This window comes from Eleutherodactylus coqui, chromosome 5, assembly GCF_035609145.1.
Source record: "Eleutherodactylus coqui strain aEleCoq1 chromosome 5, aEleCoq1.hap1, whole genome shotgun sequence".
In the NCBI taxonomy this organism is placed as follows: domain Eukaryota; kingdom Metazoa; phylum Chordata; class Amphibia; order Anura; family Eleutherodactylidae; genus Eleutherodactylus; species Eleutherodactylus coqui.
In genome coordinates this window covers 84781748-84798950 of record NC_089841.1, presented here as the reverse complement: position 1 = coordinate 84798950, position 17203 = coordinate 84781748, and the positions used below count along the sequence as shown (strand labels likewise).

The 17203-nt window shown below is 43.2% G+C and overlaps 1 protein-coding gene across 2 annotated transcripts in view; it reads right to left on the bottom strand.

The window, feature by feature from the left end:
* Window positions 1-4019: 4019 nt before the first annotated feature.
* RNF180 (ring finger protein 180) overlaps window positions 4020-17203 on the bottom strand; it is a 56896-nt gene continuing 43712 nt past the window's right edge. For both annotated transcript variants that reach the window (XM_066601868.1, XM_066601869.1), the window contains exons 5-7: window positions 8303-8531; window positions 6426-6551; window positions 4020-4258 (exon numbers count right to left, since the gene is read on the bottom strand). In XM_066601868.1, coding sequence (XP_066457965.1) covers window positions 4062-4258; window positions 6426-6551; window positions 8303-8531 — 552 coding nt within the window. In that variant the 3' untranslated portion in view covers window positions 4020-4061. The remainder of the gene's footprint in view (window positions 4259-6425; window positions 6552-8302; window positions 8532-17203) is intronic.

The following is a 17203-nucleotide window of genomic DNA, read 5'->3' as shown; positions in this document are numbered from 1 at the left end:
ACCTGTATTACGCACGACATTACTACCTCAGCTGTGTTGGGCAATGCAATGGGATATTTCTATGTACCGCCGGTGGCTTCCTGGCACCCACCCAGGCAGTGGGTCCACAGGGAGTTTAACCTACATGTGTCCACTTGTAAAGAACCCCAGTCTGACTGGGGCATGCAGTGTGGGCCGAAGCCCACCTGCATTAAGCACGACATTACTACCTCAGCTGTGTTGGGCAATGCAATGGGATATTTTTGTGTACCGCCGGTGGGTTCCAGGGAGCCACCCATGCTGTAGGTGCACACTGAGTTTTTAATACATCTGTACACTTCTAAAGAACCCGTCTGACTGGGGCATGCAGTGTGGGCCGAAGCCCACCTGTATTACGCACGACATTACTACCTCAGCTGTGTTGGGCAATGCAATGGGATATTTCTATGTACCGCCGGTGGCTTCCTGGCACCCACTCAGGCAGTGGGTCCACAGGGAGTTTAACCTACATGTGTCCACTTGTAAAGAACCCCAGTCTGACTGGGGCATGCAGTGTGGGCCGAAGCCCACCTGCATTAACCCTTTCCAGTCCACTGTGTGACCTGTGAAGACATTAGGGTTTAAGGCTGTACAGCTCCGTTGTTGGTAGACGTCCGTCGGGGTTCTCTTACTGTATATTGCCAGCCTCTCTGCTGTCGGAGCCTATCCTACGTGTCAGCTCATGCAGTACTGGCTTTAGCCAGCATATAGCGCCGTTGTATAACAGCAGAAAAAGAGTAAGCCCCCTAGGAAAACCATATACAAATTGGATTGGAAAGGGTTAAGCACAACATTACTACCTCAGCTGTGTTGGGCAATGCAATGGGATATTTCTATGTACCGCCGGTGGCTTCCTGGCACCCACCCATGCTGTAGGTGCACACGGAGTTTTTACTACATCTGTACACTTATAAAGAACCCCAGTCAGACTGGGGCATGCAGTGTGGGCCGAAGCCCACCTGCATTAAGCACGACATTACTACCTCAGCTGTGTTAGGCAATGCAATGGGATATTTCTGTGTACCGCCGGTGGGTTCCAGGGAGCCACCCATGCTGTGGGTCGACAGGGACTTCACAATAGGGAGTTGTACCTGCCTGTGTCTATGAATTAAAAAGCCCGGTCTGACTGGGGCATGCAGACACCTTGACAGAATGAATAGTGTGTGGCACATAGGTTCCCCATTGCTATGCCCACGTGTGCAGCTCCTGATGTCGGTGGCACAGGATTCTATTTCTCATTGCTTCTGTACAGCATTGTGGGCTATCGCTCCGCCACTTTTAAAGAGGGTCGCTGCCTAGCCGTGCCAACCTCTGCAGTGTGTGCCTGCGGTCCCTCGTCATGGCAGACGCAATTCTAAATAGACATGAGCGTGGTGTGGCATGAGGGCAGCTGAAGGCTGCCCAGGGACACTTTGGTGTGCGCTGTGGGGGGGGAGGGGGGGCGGTTGGGCAGCATGTAACCCAGGAGAAGTGTCAGTGGAGTGTCATGCAGGCAGTGATTGTGCTTTGTTGGAGGTAGTGTGGTGCTTAGCAAAGGTATGCCATGCTAATGAGGGCTTTTCAGAAGTAAAAGTTGTTGGGAGGGGGGGGCCCACTCTTGCCGGTATTGTGGCTTAATAGTGGGACCTGTGAACTTGAGATGCAGCCCAACACGTAGCCCCTCGCCTGCCCTATCCGTCACTGTGTCATTCCCATCACTTTCCTGAATTGCTCAGATTTTCACACATGAAAACCTTAGCGAGCATCGGCGAAATACAAAAATGTTCTGGTCGCCCATTGACTTCAATGGGGTTCGTTGTTCGAAACGAACCCTCGAGCATCACGGGAAGTTCGTTCCGAATAACGAACACCCGAACATTTTGGTGTTCGCTCATCTCTAATTACTATATATAACCGTGGTTTTTGTATTTTTGTACTTTTTTCTTTCTGTAACCCGCTGAGCACATATGTTTAAACCTGCAGTTTCCCCCAATTTGCATTGACCCTCATAAAACTGCCAACACACTCCCAGTTTCTACCCCACTGATTGTCCAGATTGACCGGAGGCCTGGGAACCACTGGCTGAACCTGAAGACCCGGCTGCCCCCTGAAAGGACTGCCTGTATGTCACCGGAGCCATCACCCTTAACTAAAGGCCTATATTTTTCTGGTTCCATCTGATACTAGGGCGAACTGCTGTTCTTTGCCTAAACTGCTTGTTATAGCATTATACTATATGCTTCCCCTATCGAATCCGTATAGCAAAAAAGTGGGGAACAATTTTCTGGCGCCTTTTTCCTGATCCCAGAAGCTAAAATGGCGAAAGCCTGCAGACGGTTTGTAAACGTCTGCAGAATCAAGCGCCAACTTCTCTTTTCCTCTTCCTCCTTTTTTAGATCTGTCCTCTTCCCTTTGTCCAAATTAAATGTTTCTAAAGGGAAGAGAGAGAATAACTCCACATACTCATCACGCCATATTTTTTCCTAATCTCCTTCCTTAAATGCGATCCCAGTGGACCGTCAAAACACACATACACCTCTCTCTTTGCTCTGTCATCCAAGCAAATCGCGTCTCTATCTTTTTTTCGTCTGCACGGCTACAGTCACCCTTGATGACTGCTGAATCTCCGCCACTGCCACTGGACTCCGAAAAGGAATGCTACCCGTACTTGTCGATGGAATTAATGGGGTCGTCCATGCCAAAAGTAGGAGATGGGTCACCCCCCCATCCCTGACCCAGGCCCCTTCTCATCTGTTTAAAAGCTTGCGCACACAACCCAAAACAGTCCTTTAAATCCTCCCCGCCACCCCTGACCTAAACCACCACCTACAAGCGCCATATGACTATCAAAATTGTATGGACATAACATGAACATGTACACACTAGGCTGCATAGCAGCTGTGATTCCCACCAGCCGCTGTCCCTGCAAACCCTGGTGGAACCTCAGAAAGCTGAACCATCTGCGAGGAAACCCCTGCTCCAGCAGCCGATCCCCGACATCCATGATGACGAATCTTTCCTTTGCGCCGATGATTACCTTCTCTTCCCTCTGACCATTGGATTGTCCAGTTCATTGCCAGGTGAGCTTCCCCTCGCGTGTCTACTACTCTTTGCTGTCAGCCAAGTACCAGGCCCCGACCCTTTTCTAGAGCGAGACCTAGCACTCAGCGCTGAGCCGCACAGTCTCATTGGATTCTTCCCAGGCCAAAGCTCCACCCTAGCAGGTGGTGTGGGAGAGACCCGGCCTGAGGGGTCCTTGAAAGGGCTCCCCACCCAGCAGCAGACTCTGTGTGCTCCAGGCTGAGCCGTGCCAGAGCACGTGCTCTCCTCGGGCCGCTTCTCTGGCCGCATCATTGTTTCGCTCGCCACTGCGATTGTTCCCAAGGCTTCTTCCATCATCTTCTGCAGTTAGTTGGCAGCTCGGAACTGCTCGATCATGGCTTCTACATCCATCAGCGAGTATATATTCTCCTTTACTCCTCAGAGCTTCTCTCTTCTTTGTTCTCCTGCTTCAGTCTTCTTCTGCTCTGATGTCTGCAACGGTCTTCTCCCCACTTTTGTAACTTCTCCCATCCCCCTCCTAACTCCTCTTTCTTGCTTACTGTTAACTTTCCTTATCACTTCCCTGTTAACCTTGTCATGTGGGCCTCCACCCACAGACCTATGTTATGGCCCTTACTTTCCCCCACGTAGTAAATACATTGTGCAGCAGAGATCAGGCAGCACCTGCCTTCCCGTCTCTTTTTTCAAACTCCTGCGCTCTGGCACTGAGTTTAAAAGTTATTGAAGGGGAAGATCTTCCCCTCGTTCAGGTGCAACAAAGCTCCATGCTGGTGAGCCTAGTTGTGCCTATAGCAGTCTGAATGAGCCCTAATAGGGTATTTGAAAATGCATTTTCCAAACAAGTCCTTTAATTCCCTTCAGGTGAATTCAAGTGAAGCAACTTCACATTATCTGAGAATGCCTCTGATGATTTGTATTTCTTTGCAGGTGCAAATACACAGAATACTATGGACACTTCATCAACTTGAACTAATTTTATTATGACTTACAGACACGTCTTCTTAAAACGAGAGTGAGAGAAAAAAGTAGGCCAAAATACAAAGTAAAATGAATCCAATCACCCAGTTCACGGAGTAAATGTATATAATGATCATGTCCAGATCAAATCTCCAACCGCGGCTTTCATCTTCAAAGTCAAGTCTGTGCTCCCCGTGTGGAAACTGCCTTCTTCGTACAGGATCCATGTGTCTCCTGAAATCTGCCATAAAACACAGGTGTAGTCAGAAAAGGTCCCCAAAAAACACAACAACCATAAAAAGGAAGAGGTTAGTACAGCACATATGGAAGGCGCTCTTCACATTGTATTCACAACATAGTCACATAGTATGTTAGGCTGAAGGGAAACAATTTCCATGTAGTTCAGCCTGTTTCCACCCCCACCCCCCGCCCTTGTTGATCCATATGCAATGTTAACCCCTTAGTGACCAGCTGTACCGATTTTTGTACAAGAGTCACTAAGGGGCTAGGCTGTGGAATCTTGTGTCGGGAAGTGCTGGGTCCCTGCACGAATAGCAGGGAGCAGATAAATCTGTTCCTGACCGTTTAACCCCTCACATATTATAATCAATAGCAATCACAGCATGTAAGAGAGAGGAGAGGGAGGTAGCGCCTCCTGTCATCCATTGGGTGCCGATGGAATCTCATGGCAGTCGTAGACCTTTTTAAGGCTTCCAGATCTGCCAGGCATGCAAACATGTCAACCTAACTTGTCTTGCAAAAAATGAAATCAAAACTAATCAAAAAGTCGCAGGTAACCCAAAATGGTAGCAATAGAAACTACAACTGATCCCACAAAAATCAATACCTCCCATAACTCCATTGCCGAAAAATTAAAAATGTTATGGATCTTGGAATGGTTTTATGGAGGCCTATTCTAAGGAAGGGAAGAGCTGGGTCATTAACTGACGGGATCGGAGAAACCTTTGCTCCCAACCATGTAACCCCTTACAAACCATGATCAGTAGCGATCACAGCATGTAAGTGGGTGACAGAGAAAGGGAGCTCCACCGATCATCTCTGCAATTGTCAAAGGCACACTACTCTGCACTAAATAAGATCGCATGTTCAAGTCCCTAGGGACAACAAAATGTGTAAAGAAAAAATTCAACAAAGTTAAATAACGTTAATGAAGAAAAAACAAACCTGTCTTTTCCCTACAAACCCCCCTAATCATAGAAAAAAAATAAACATATTACATATCGACACATTTGTAAGGATTCATTATCCCACACAGTAAATAGCATAAATACATTTTTTTTAAAAAAAACAATGCAAAATTTGATATTTTTCATTTGCGTGCCTCCAAAAACGCATAATAAAAAAGTGATCAAAATGTCTCATGTACTCCAAAATGGTACAAAAGGGAACTACAGCTTGTTTCACAAACAATAATGCCGCCCACAGCTCATTTGGCAAGAAAATAAAAATGTTATGGGTCAAGGAAGGTGGTGATACAAATATAATTTTTTTTTTTTTACTGTACCAAAAGCAATAAAGATGTATATATGAATCTGGTATCTCTAGAATTGTATTAACCCAAACAATAAAGCTAACAAATTATATTATTTATACCAAATGGTAAGTGCAATTAAAAGAAAAAAAATTAAAATTGTTATGGATCTTGGAATGCGATGCAAATACAATTTTTTTTTTAAGTGTTTTGTAGAAAAATAGTAGCGCAAAAAAAGATTATAAAAACTTGGTATTGTAATAACTGAATTGACTCAGAAAATCAAAGTAACATTCCATTTATGCTGTATGGTGAACCCCCGTAAAAGAAATGGTACAAAAAAAGGTATAATTAGAAGATACAACTCATCCTAAAAAAAGAAAAACATAGCTTCATATGGCTACATTACCCGAAAAATAAAAATGTTATGGCTCTTCAGAACGTAATGATGTAAAAACGGAACAAAATTGCCTGGTCAGTATGGTGCAAAAAGGCCAGGCACTAAGGGGTTAATTTATTAAGTTTTTCATTCTGAATGGCTTGGCACATGCCGTTTATCCATTAGCTGCAACAAGCATTACATAGCATATAGACGTCTTGGCGCGTATATCTCTTTTTATATATATTTTTTAGATATATATATTATATATGCTAAAAGGCAAAATAGCTGTAAAATCACAAAATACAAAGCCATGAAAAAACAATCTATCAAAACCATTAAATAAAACCCATGGGGTAACATGCAGGAGAGGTGACTCCTCTTGCCTTGGAAGGATTACCATCCCGCAAGTGCTTCAGCATTTTTCTATTTTAATGTTTGATGAAGATGACCTTTTTCTAGAGCCCGTTGTATTCTTACGCACAAGGTACCTTTATGTTAGTAGTTCTATAACTTCATACACATTTAACTTCTTACCTCCAAAGACTCTGAATAGTCTGTTGCAGTTGGGTAGAGGCCATTTTGCACAGTTTGCTCTCTGAAAACTTTGCTTTCTTTTAAGATACTCATTTGGAAAGAAAGCAACAGAACATTTGCTGAGATCTGTAATTAAATAGATAAAAATGAGGTCATGTTCCAAAGTAATACTGTTATACAATCTGCCTACAGCCAGCACCAGCAAGACTTGATGATTCAGCACTATTCCCTATAACAGTGCATTTAGTAGGATCGCATAAATTGTATTTAACGTGTATGACACGCTTTAAAAGGAATATATCACAAATACCAGCATTAGCGCACTATTTTCATTTTACATTTAACCCTATGCTGCTTTTGGAGTATATGGTGCACTGCAGCATTATGTAGACCTTAAAGGTCTATCATTGGCTTCCTGTGCGGACATTATGAATTCTGATTTGGATCTCCTCAGTTTTCCCATGCTTCCCCATTGATTAGGCTATGTATAGTCTTCATCATCTCTATGAGAGACTAAGCAGTATTTGCCACCATTAGCAACACTGCTATTACCATTATCTTGCTTCTACAAGACAACCAGATGATGGAACCTGTGCTTTATGTGCCATTCTCCACCCTCAAGCAATACACCCATTACACCATTTATTCTGTGATCAAACGGCTAACAAAATTGACTAGTTGGTCTGTAATTTGATCCCCATTTCACTTCATTTTTCACCAGTTTATGTTTTATTCCTTTTTAACCCCTTAAGGACACTATCTATTTTGGCCGCAATGATTTTTGGGGGATTGTCATCCTCAATTTTCGTCAGATACAAATTCGTAGATTTGTATAGTACGATTCTTGTATCGGTTAAAGTTAATAGATGGTCGATCTTTTAAAATTGTTGGAATATTGATTTGAGTGTCTGCGTGCGTGTGAATATGTTTTCTTATTTGGAGGAATATATAAAACTCTGAAGGGGGAATTTAATATTTTTCCTGAATTGAAGAAAATGGTAGCAGATTCCTACCCGCAGGTTTGAGAGGTAGAGTATCAGTAAGAAAGCCACTGCTAAGACTGCAAAATTGAAAAAATACTTCTGGACTACTGACGAGTGTGTGGTTTTATGGACCGATGAATCAAAATTTTACATCTTTGGTAAATCATGCAGTTTTTTTATGCCATCGAGTAGGAGAAAGGATGGTTCCTGAGTGTGTGACACCAACTGTAAAACATGGAGGAGGGAGCGTGATGGTCTTGCGGCTCTTTTGCTGGATCTAGAGTTAGCCACTTGCAGGAGGTGACTGGTACACTGGACAAAAAGGGCTACCACAGCATTTTGATATGCCATGCAATACCCTCTGGTGTACACCTAGTTAGTCAGGGGTTCATATTACAGCACGAACATGATCCAAAACATACTTCTAGGTTATGCCAAGAAGACAAGAAAAAGCCAGTAGGCTTCAAAGAATGGAATGGCCTTCACAGTCTCCAGACTTAAACACTATTGAGCTCGTTTGGATGAACTGGACAGACGGGTGAAAGCAAAGCAGCAGTCAAGTGCTGCACATTTGAGGTAACATCTACAACAATGTTGGGAAGAAATTTCTAAACAATATCTGAATACAATTGTAGAAAGAATGCCTCGATTGTGTAGAACTTCTACATCGCCTACAGCCTCCTTTGAAGAGAGAAAAATCTAGATTTATTTTGATGAAACAAAGTTAATCAATTATTTTTATTCCTCCTAACTTCTTTCTTTGGTCTATGCTTTCACTCCAAAGTACATTTGAGACATTAAACTATGTAAATATCAATAAAAACGGGAAAAACTGAGGTATTCTAAAACTTTTGACCGGTATTGTTTGTTACAATTCTCATAAGTTGGCCTTACCTGAATGGAAGTGCACCCTTGTAATAATTGATCTGCAAAGTGGACATGGAGTTCTTGTAGGATTGTCTCTCGCCAGTGTCCGTAAACATGGCTCACAGAATATGTGCTGACATGGATAACACATGTAGGGGTTGAAATACACATCTAGGCATACGGCACACGTGTAGCTCTCCTTTTCTTTGATCAGCTCGTCGTCGTCCTCCGTGGCTATATGGTGTGATTTATTGATCTGTAACAAATAAGAGAATCTATACGTGTTATATTGTCTTCTGTACATAAAGTAATTTTACAATTTCACATGCACATTCAATGACTCATATGACTTACAAACTCATACTAGCGTAGTGAGTCAATTTAACACAGAATTAACAGGCATGTCACTACGTCATGTGAAAGCCAGTTATTACACATTCCTAGCAATGAGGGGAATGAGTGGGAAGCAAGGGAAGAACAGAGCTGTGTATCATTGTAGACGAATCTCAAACTGCCATTACCAAGCAGAAGAAGGCTTTTTCCTACCTAGATTAGGCAGATAATGAATAATTGGTTGCAGACATTTGCAAAATAGAGTGGCTGGGACATTGCTAACATGATCTCCTCTGCATGCAAGCAACAGTGATTGATGCTTCACAAGTCCTGGCACATTTGTCATAAAGATAATGAGCTGAGTCTACTGTATTCCAAGAAGGGATCAATCACAAGTCTGCTCAATCTTCTATGCCCACTCCTTTTCCGAGCCAAGTGGCAAAAGAAAACGTGGAAGCACAGCACTGAGATTGAGCTGGATATGAAAGAAAATTCTCTGCTTGGTTCATTAGTAGAATAAATGGGTAGTTATCCCTAGAGAATCATGATAATAGAAGAGGAGGGGAGTAATTAATGTAGAGCAGTGAATAATAATACTGAGGTCTGATCAAAGTATTAGGGTGGTTTCATATCTGCGTTGAAAGCATGTAGTGCTTTTTCTTCTGTCCCAAAACTGGGCAGCTAGGCGGAAGGAGGGCGGACACTTTATAGTCAATGAGGTCCGCCTGGAGCTTTTTGGTTCCATCCAGAGACGGAACTGTTAAGCCACGAAGATTTCCCTTTCCTGTTCCCCCGAACAGAGCAGGGATGCGTAATCCCCAGCGCAGGTGTAAAAGCACCCTTATTTATACATGGGAATGCCCTTGGCTTAAACAGAAGCTGGAAAAGTTATAAAACAATGGAGAAGTGCACTTTTTCAAACTTATTTTAGGAAACATACCTATAAAATAAGGCTGAATCATTTCCTGTGCCACATGCTAATTCCCAGTGTGCGGTCCAATGAATAAGCCTGCCCGTCTTTGTTGGGCTGGCTGGACCACCTCTGTAGCATACTAGTATGCTTAGGAAATCTTGCGCATGCATCGGGAGATCTTGCCCCAATGCATGTGCAGTTCATCTAGCCCTTTTGAGGGCAGATTCACGACACTCAACTGAGCAACTGCAGAAGACAAATAGAGTAACATTTTTAAAGGGAACCCGTCATCATTGTTTTGCACAGTGAAACAATTCCAGCAGATAAGCTACTTGAATCTGCCCACAAATGGGATACCTTATCTGTGCATGCACAGGGAGCATAGTGAAGCGCAAGTTTTTCATGAGTGGATGACACCAGCTACGTCATTCACGTCACGTGAAGAGGTGGACTGAGTTGAAAAAATGCAGCTAAGGCCTCCCTCACACAGGCGTTTTCTGAAACACTGTGTTTACTATGGTTTCAGCAGCGTTGTCATGCATTTCTGGCAAAGTTCTTGCTGTGTTTTCAGCACGGCTGAGAAACACAGCCAAGGAAGTTGAAAAAAAAATCAATACTTACCTAGCAGGCACCGTCCGAGTCCATCCCGCTGCTCTCTGCACTCCTGCAGGCTTCCCGTGCACTTGTCAGCTTCGACAGAGCATCTATTACTGCTAACGTGGTTGAACACCCCGCCTCCAGCAAGAGATTGCTCTGATTGGTTCTTTAAGCACCTGCTCAGCCAATCAGAGTCAGCACTCAATGAACCAATCACAGCCATTCAATGAAGCACTGGAGAGCAGCGGGATGGACTGAGACAGCGCCTGCTAGGTGGGTATTTTTTGTTCCTCACATAGTGTAGATAGGGTGTTTATTGCTTCCAAAAACGTGGTACCAAGTTGTGCCACGTTTTCAGCAGCACTGAAAATGTTGCCCATTCATTTCAATGGGCGACACACAGCGCTTAAAAATGCTGAAACACCCAAAAATAGAACAAGCACCGCTCGAAAATAGTTTTAGCGGCTGACAGTGGCTGTGTGAGCAGTCCCATTGAAAACAATGGAACCGTTGTACCACGATTAGCGCAGTGCTGAAAGTGTCACAATAATCGTGGTAAAAAGTTCCTGTCTGAGGGGGGCCTAAGGGAGCTGGTTCGGCTCGCCCCCTAGACCACTTGGCTGCATTTACATATGGTACTGGAGAACTTCAAACATGAATTTCGGAGGTGTTCTTATATCAACATTTATAACAAAAGCAGTTTGAGAAAGTGTGCAAGTGCACTAGTGCAGCTCTGGGATTGTTTCACTGTGCAAAAAACTGGTTCCCTTTAAATGAACCCTATTGCAAAAATGATTGTTCACCTTAAGGAGCATAAAACAACCAAGTCTTTTCTCTGTAGATCCAAATTATTCTTATTGAACTGTGGCAATTGACATAAACCGCTCCTGTAGTCATATTTGATCCTGCCGTCGCATAGCTAAATGTCTGACTGTTGTCTGTATGTAGCATCCCTCACTCTCCATCGCGCGATACTGTGCACACCTCCAGCCATTTTACCTTCTGTATCACCCCATTACTTGTAGTATGTAAGCTCGTTGGAGCAGGACCCTCACCCCTATTGTTTCCACCAACTGATTACGATTGTAACCGTGGTTCTGTAATTTTTTGTACTTTTGTCTTTCTGTATTCCCCCGTCTATGTAAGCGCTGCGGAATATGTTGGCGCTATACAAATAAAGATTATTATTATTATTATAATTGCCCTTGGTGGTTTTCATCAACTGGAAGGAGGGTTTTTAAAGGGTTAGTCAGGAAAAATAAAAGGTTGTTCTGTACTGCCCAACTGGAAATGAATGGCACTTAAAAATATACTTTAATTATAAAAGCTCCATCAATGTTCTGTTGTCAGTGCTGGTGCTGCCAGATTGGCAGTCAGGCTTATCTTAATAGCTAAGCTAGCCCCCTTAGCTAAATCTGCCCCTTCTCTGTGACAGCCAATTCAGAGATAGAGATTTATACAGGTCATTGAAATGGTGCTAGTGAAAAGAACTGTCCTGTCCTAATCAAATGCAGAAGAAGAGCTACCCAGGTCCGGTACTGATTGTTTGCCTTTAAAGGTCCTCAAAATTGAAACAGCAGGTATGGCTAAGGATGATTTTACATGGGAAAATCTGTTGGGCAACAGATACCCGACAGGCCTTCCCAGTCGTTCCTGTGTTTTTACATAGAAATGACCATTGTTGACTGAATGGGGGTGGAGTGGGCTCGGGGTCGATACTGTTCCATGTAAAAGTACCTTAACTCCAACTCTTAACATCCCAAAAGAAGAGGGGCAACTTCACCTCTATCATTTTGCTTGTGACCAAATAAAAACTCCATGTAAAAGTAATCTAATAACAATGCAATTCAGTCTAAATAACATTTCTATACATTTTTTTTATTAAAGGGACTTTCTAGTTTTAGGATAAAATTCTGTCCTGGGACAGGAGGAGGGTATAGTATCTGCAGTTGTTCTCTGTCACTCATCCAATATAACAGTTCTTGGTCCTGTTTTTGAGTTGTTAAGTAGTTGCAGCTGTGCACTCTGGCCAATTAGAGAACAGGCATACTGCATTGGTAGTCTAACACTACCAATGCAATGTGGGGATTAGTAGTGCAAAGGGCGACAAGCGGGAAAAGGCCTGCACTCTCTAAGCAGTTTCTAACATGTGGCTGAGGAGCAGTGTCACGATGGCAATGAGTGCAGCATGCTCTTTGTAATCTCATGCACCGTTGAAGATATATAACAGGATCTGGACGACTAATGGAATTAAGTGATCGTGACACCAGTGCCTGGATTAAAAGCACTTGGTAGCGAAATAAGACTAACACACGTATGTAGGTAAATGACAGGCCCACCATTTAGTTTCAGGCTTGTGGTTGTCTGCATTAATCCTAAACACTAGAAATTGCATATACACTGTTTAACTCTTTATACAAACTTTGAGGAGACAGCATCTGAGCTAAGGAAGAGCTATAGAGAGAGCTGACGAGAAAATACTCCTTATCAACCCCACTAACAGTTTTGCCATTCCTGAAACATTGTGCTCGTTTTCTTTAGTACTCACAAAACTCCTATGAAGATTCTCTATTTCTTGTCTGAAGCTTTGTGGCTGTATTGCTGTCTGGTAGGAAGCAGAGCTGGCTTGAACGGACGTCAGGTTTGGGTAAACAGACAGTTTCTCTCAGCATTGGGGTAATTTATGGGCTGTTGCACACATGATTTCCTGAATGTGTTTACATAACGCTTCTCTAATTACAGCAGGACAGAGGAGGGGAAGAAGGTGCATGCTAGGGCTTCACATGGCTGTCAGCTTCCTCCATGTCCACCTCGGTTCCTTTCTCTCCCCTCCAACTGAACCTGAATGGCTCACTACCTTTTCACTCCATACTGCCCCTTGACTTCTGTCTTCTAACACTGTTATAAATTTCTTACTGCGCACGCAAAATGGGCCTGTCACAGCTCAGCAGCTAACTGATTTATGACAGTGCTTAAACAACCATAACTCTTTAGTTTCCTAACTCCTTCTTATTAAATGAAGTCCAGAATAACTACCCTCTGTTAAATGAATTGGTAGTTAGAATAATTGCTCTTAACTTGCAGGTAAAGTACTTTTATCCTGTAGTGCCAGTCCAGGTCACTACAGTAGTATGAAGTTTGTGTCAGTAAACTTGGATGGCCAAAACCAGCACCTAGAACGGATGGATCAGATGGCAGAGAAGAACAGCTGCAGACAATATACAACTCTACCTTCCAGTCCTGCATCAGAGGTTGACTTTAAGATTCATAGCTGATGTACCCTAAGCCACCATAGTTTGCACACCCATAAGGTCAACACAGCAGAAGCGCTATCACATTCAGGCCCTGATGCTTGAGGGGGGCCATAAGCCACTCTGCCACATAAAGAATACTATAAACGGAACATATTAGGTAGCAACCCTGGTATAGATTTGGCATTGGAGCCCAGGAGAAATTATATTTTTTTAACTTCACTTTTGACGAAAAAAACCTGATTTTAATTAGCACAGTCTAGATCTACTACCTTTGAGACGATAAATCACACAGCCTTCATTTGCAAAGGGATCAATGTTTTACCAAGTTTTCCCACAGCAGAACTCCTGGATGTGCAGTTTTAGGTATTAAAGGAAGTAACTATTAATGGGCATAGCAGAAGCATTATTACTGAACAGCAGGTCATTAATCAGACAGGCTACACAGGCTTTAGGCACACAGAGGAATTATCAATCCATTAACTTATTTATACCTAATGTACTTAGGCTTAGCTTCTAGTTGAGACTTTCAGTTACTCTTGTGTCTTCTTTACCACATGGCAAATTGTAGTCAGTGCCCATATTCTTTTTTTCCCTTTAATACTTAAAAATTGTTGCTGTTTCCACCAAATCTAAAACACATCCTTTATATATCTCTTTCTCATACAAAAGATGACCAAATGTTAGTAGACACTTCTACCAGCAGAGTTGGCGTTAGGGTGGGGCAAACTAAGGAACAGCTTAGGGCTCTCATCCCCAAAGGGGTTCAGGATAATTCTGCTCCTAAAAGATTCCCTATGCTCTCCCCTTAATGATCGGGCAGAGCAATTCAGAAGCACTCAGCCCAATCATAAAGAACCGTGTAGTCATATAGCTGCTATGCAATTCTCTCTTTTTCCTATCTGCCCTCATTTCTATGATTAGTGAAAACAGGAAATAAGAAGCTTAACTATCAGTGTTCAGCTTCCTGCTGCTTATCAAAGCTAGGGAGAGCTAAGGGAAATAGGCAGAATTTAAAGAGGTATTCCCATTTTATCTCTGGCATAGATTCTCCATCCTGGTGCATTTTCGAACCAAGGAAGATAAAGTCTTGCATGCATTCTATGGCCTCATTGTCAATTTTGATTTGAATTTTGCCACTTTTTGCAGTCGTCAAAATTTTTGTCATCTTTAAATTCAGGTAAAGGGCCAATTTTTTTACTTTCAGTTTAATCTTACATATCAGCTGCTTCAGACCTGCTTCTGTTTCTGCAAGCAGAGTTGTGTCATCTGCATAACAGAGATTGTTGATGTTTCTGCCACCTATTTTCACCCTGGTTTTCAATTCGTCCAGGTCTATTTTTCGCATGATCACTTCTGCATATAGGTTAGGATAGCATTGGTGTGAAGCGTGGACAAAATCTGGAAATGTAGGCACATCAGCATAATAACTAAATACAGGATAGTGCAAACCACCGTTTTCCCCACAGCCATGTATGGATGTGAAAGCTAGAGTGCCAAAAAAGCTGATAGAAGGAAATTTGATGCATCTGAGCTGTGGTGTTGGCGAAAGCTACTGTGTATATCCCGGACAGAAAGAACAACAAACAAAGCAGTCCTGAATAGTATAAGACCCGATATATCACTGGAGGACAAGATGGCCAGGGTCAGGCTCACGGATTATGGCAATGTAATGCGAGCAGAATCGCTAGAAAAATCTATAACGCTTGGACAGATCAGTGGCAAAAGAAGACCCGACCGCCAAAGAACACGATGGTTGATACTGTTAAAGCTGATACTGGCATGGATATCACACAATTGAAAGAAGCAGTGCAAATTATGAAAAACATGGAGGGAACTTGCCTTTAGTCGTTCTCGACTCTCGGCGACCCTAAACGACTAACAGCAACGACATTCCCATTTTGGCGTTTCATAGCAAAAATGGAAGACTACTGCCATGGCTACCGACTACTTGGCTAGAGCCCATGGAAAGAGTGGAGTACTTGGCGCAGTGCTGATTGCATACCTCTCACTGAAGTGAATGGGAGGTACAGAAACAGTATAGTACAGCATGCTATGCTGTTTCCATAACTTTCTGAGTTACTGAAATAGTGCACTCTGACCTATGCAGTTTTTGTAGCTCTCATTCACTTCAGCGAGAGTTACACAAACAGCGCTGTGCTGAGTGCTCCACTCTTTCTGGAATTGAGAGCCAGGTTTTGCCATCTCGGCCATGAAAAGCCAAAATTGAAATACCCCTGGACCTAGCTATAGTTTTTTTTTAACAATCTCTTTTTTTATTGAAGTACAACAGAAAGCTCAGGGAAGGTAACCCGCACCCTGGAGACAGTCAACAAAAGCGGACATGCAGGTCCCTGTAGCTTAATTACAGCACAAAAAGAGCAAAACTAAAAGAAAACCATTGTGTTCTGCTAAGCAATTAAATTATTGTGTAGACTAATTAACATTCCACCAATAAAGATAAATTTTGTCTCCAGAACTAGGACAGCTGAAAGCAATTGAAAAATAGCGGCTGAGGGAGATGGGTAGGGGGGTAGGAATATGGGGAGGGAGTAGGGAGGTGGGGGACAAAGGAATGAAACACAGAAAGGGGGGGGGGGTTGAGGGGAAAACTGTGAGAGGTCCATTAGCAAATAAGCCATATTGAAATGCACCTTGCTAAAAAAGGCATGAAATGAACGTATGCATACCATGTTTCCCTGAAAATAAGTCAGTCTTATATGAATTTTTGCCCCAAAAGTGGAACAGTGTCTTATTTTTGGGAGGGGGGGGGGGAGCTCATACTCACCTGACAGGTGCTGTCTCTGATCCTCTCTCTGCTCTCCGTGCGCGTTGGTATTCTTCCTTGTCGTCCTTAGAGGTGACCAAGCATTCTCTTCCTGGTAACATGGGTTGAATAACCCGCCTCCAGTAAGAGAATGCTGTGATTGGCTCAGGACCGCAACCTGAGCCAATCACAGCCAGTGCTTGATGAGCCAATCACAGTCATTCAGTGATGTCATTCACTCGGCATGCAGTTACATTTTAGGGAGATATGCAAATTATTATGGTCTTGCCACCTGAGGCCCTAAGAGTGGTTCTACCCTTCACCTATAAAAAGATTCTCACAGTACTAGTGTGTAATGGCCCATTTCCACTTTTGTAGAGCTTGTTCACCACTAGGCACCTCTAAAATGCAATCAAATGCGAGAAGCTTGATGGTCATATCAACCACCACCTGGGTCATTCTGTCTAGACTGTGTTGGAAGTGTTGGGATCAGTGAATGTGTGAGGGCATGCACATAAGGTGATCGGGCTCAGGACACCCTTGACAGACCACCTGTAGAGAGGATCATCTGATCAACCTGACAACAATGAGCAGCTCCAACTGTTTCATAGTCCACCATCCAAAACCATTTGGCACCATCATTACAGACACCTGTGACTGGCAGAACCATTTTCAGGTGCTTAGCATGAGGACATTTGTTCTCACGCTGCCTATTTCAGGTTCTGCCTTGACATCCACCCACTATTACCTCCATTTGCAGTGATGTGCATGAAACTACTAGATTGTCTTTAGCGATGAATCCAGCTTTAGGGTGGTTTCACACGAGCGTGTTTTTGTGCGTACATAGGTGCGCACCCATGTACGTGCAAAAACATGCGTGAATGCAGGTCTGTGCATTGTTTTCAATGGAACCGCGACTGCTGCCGGCGGCTCCATTGAAAACAATGGTCTGCCGGCACCCCTGCATTCTTTTTCAGGGAAAAGCTTTACATATAAGCCCTTCCCTGAAAAAGAAACATTTTAGTGTACAAAAAATAAAAATAAATATACCTACCTGTCCACCGCTG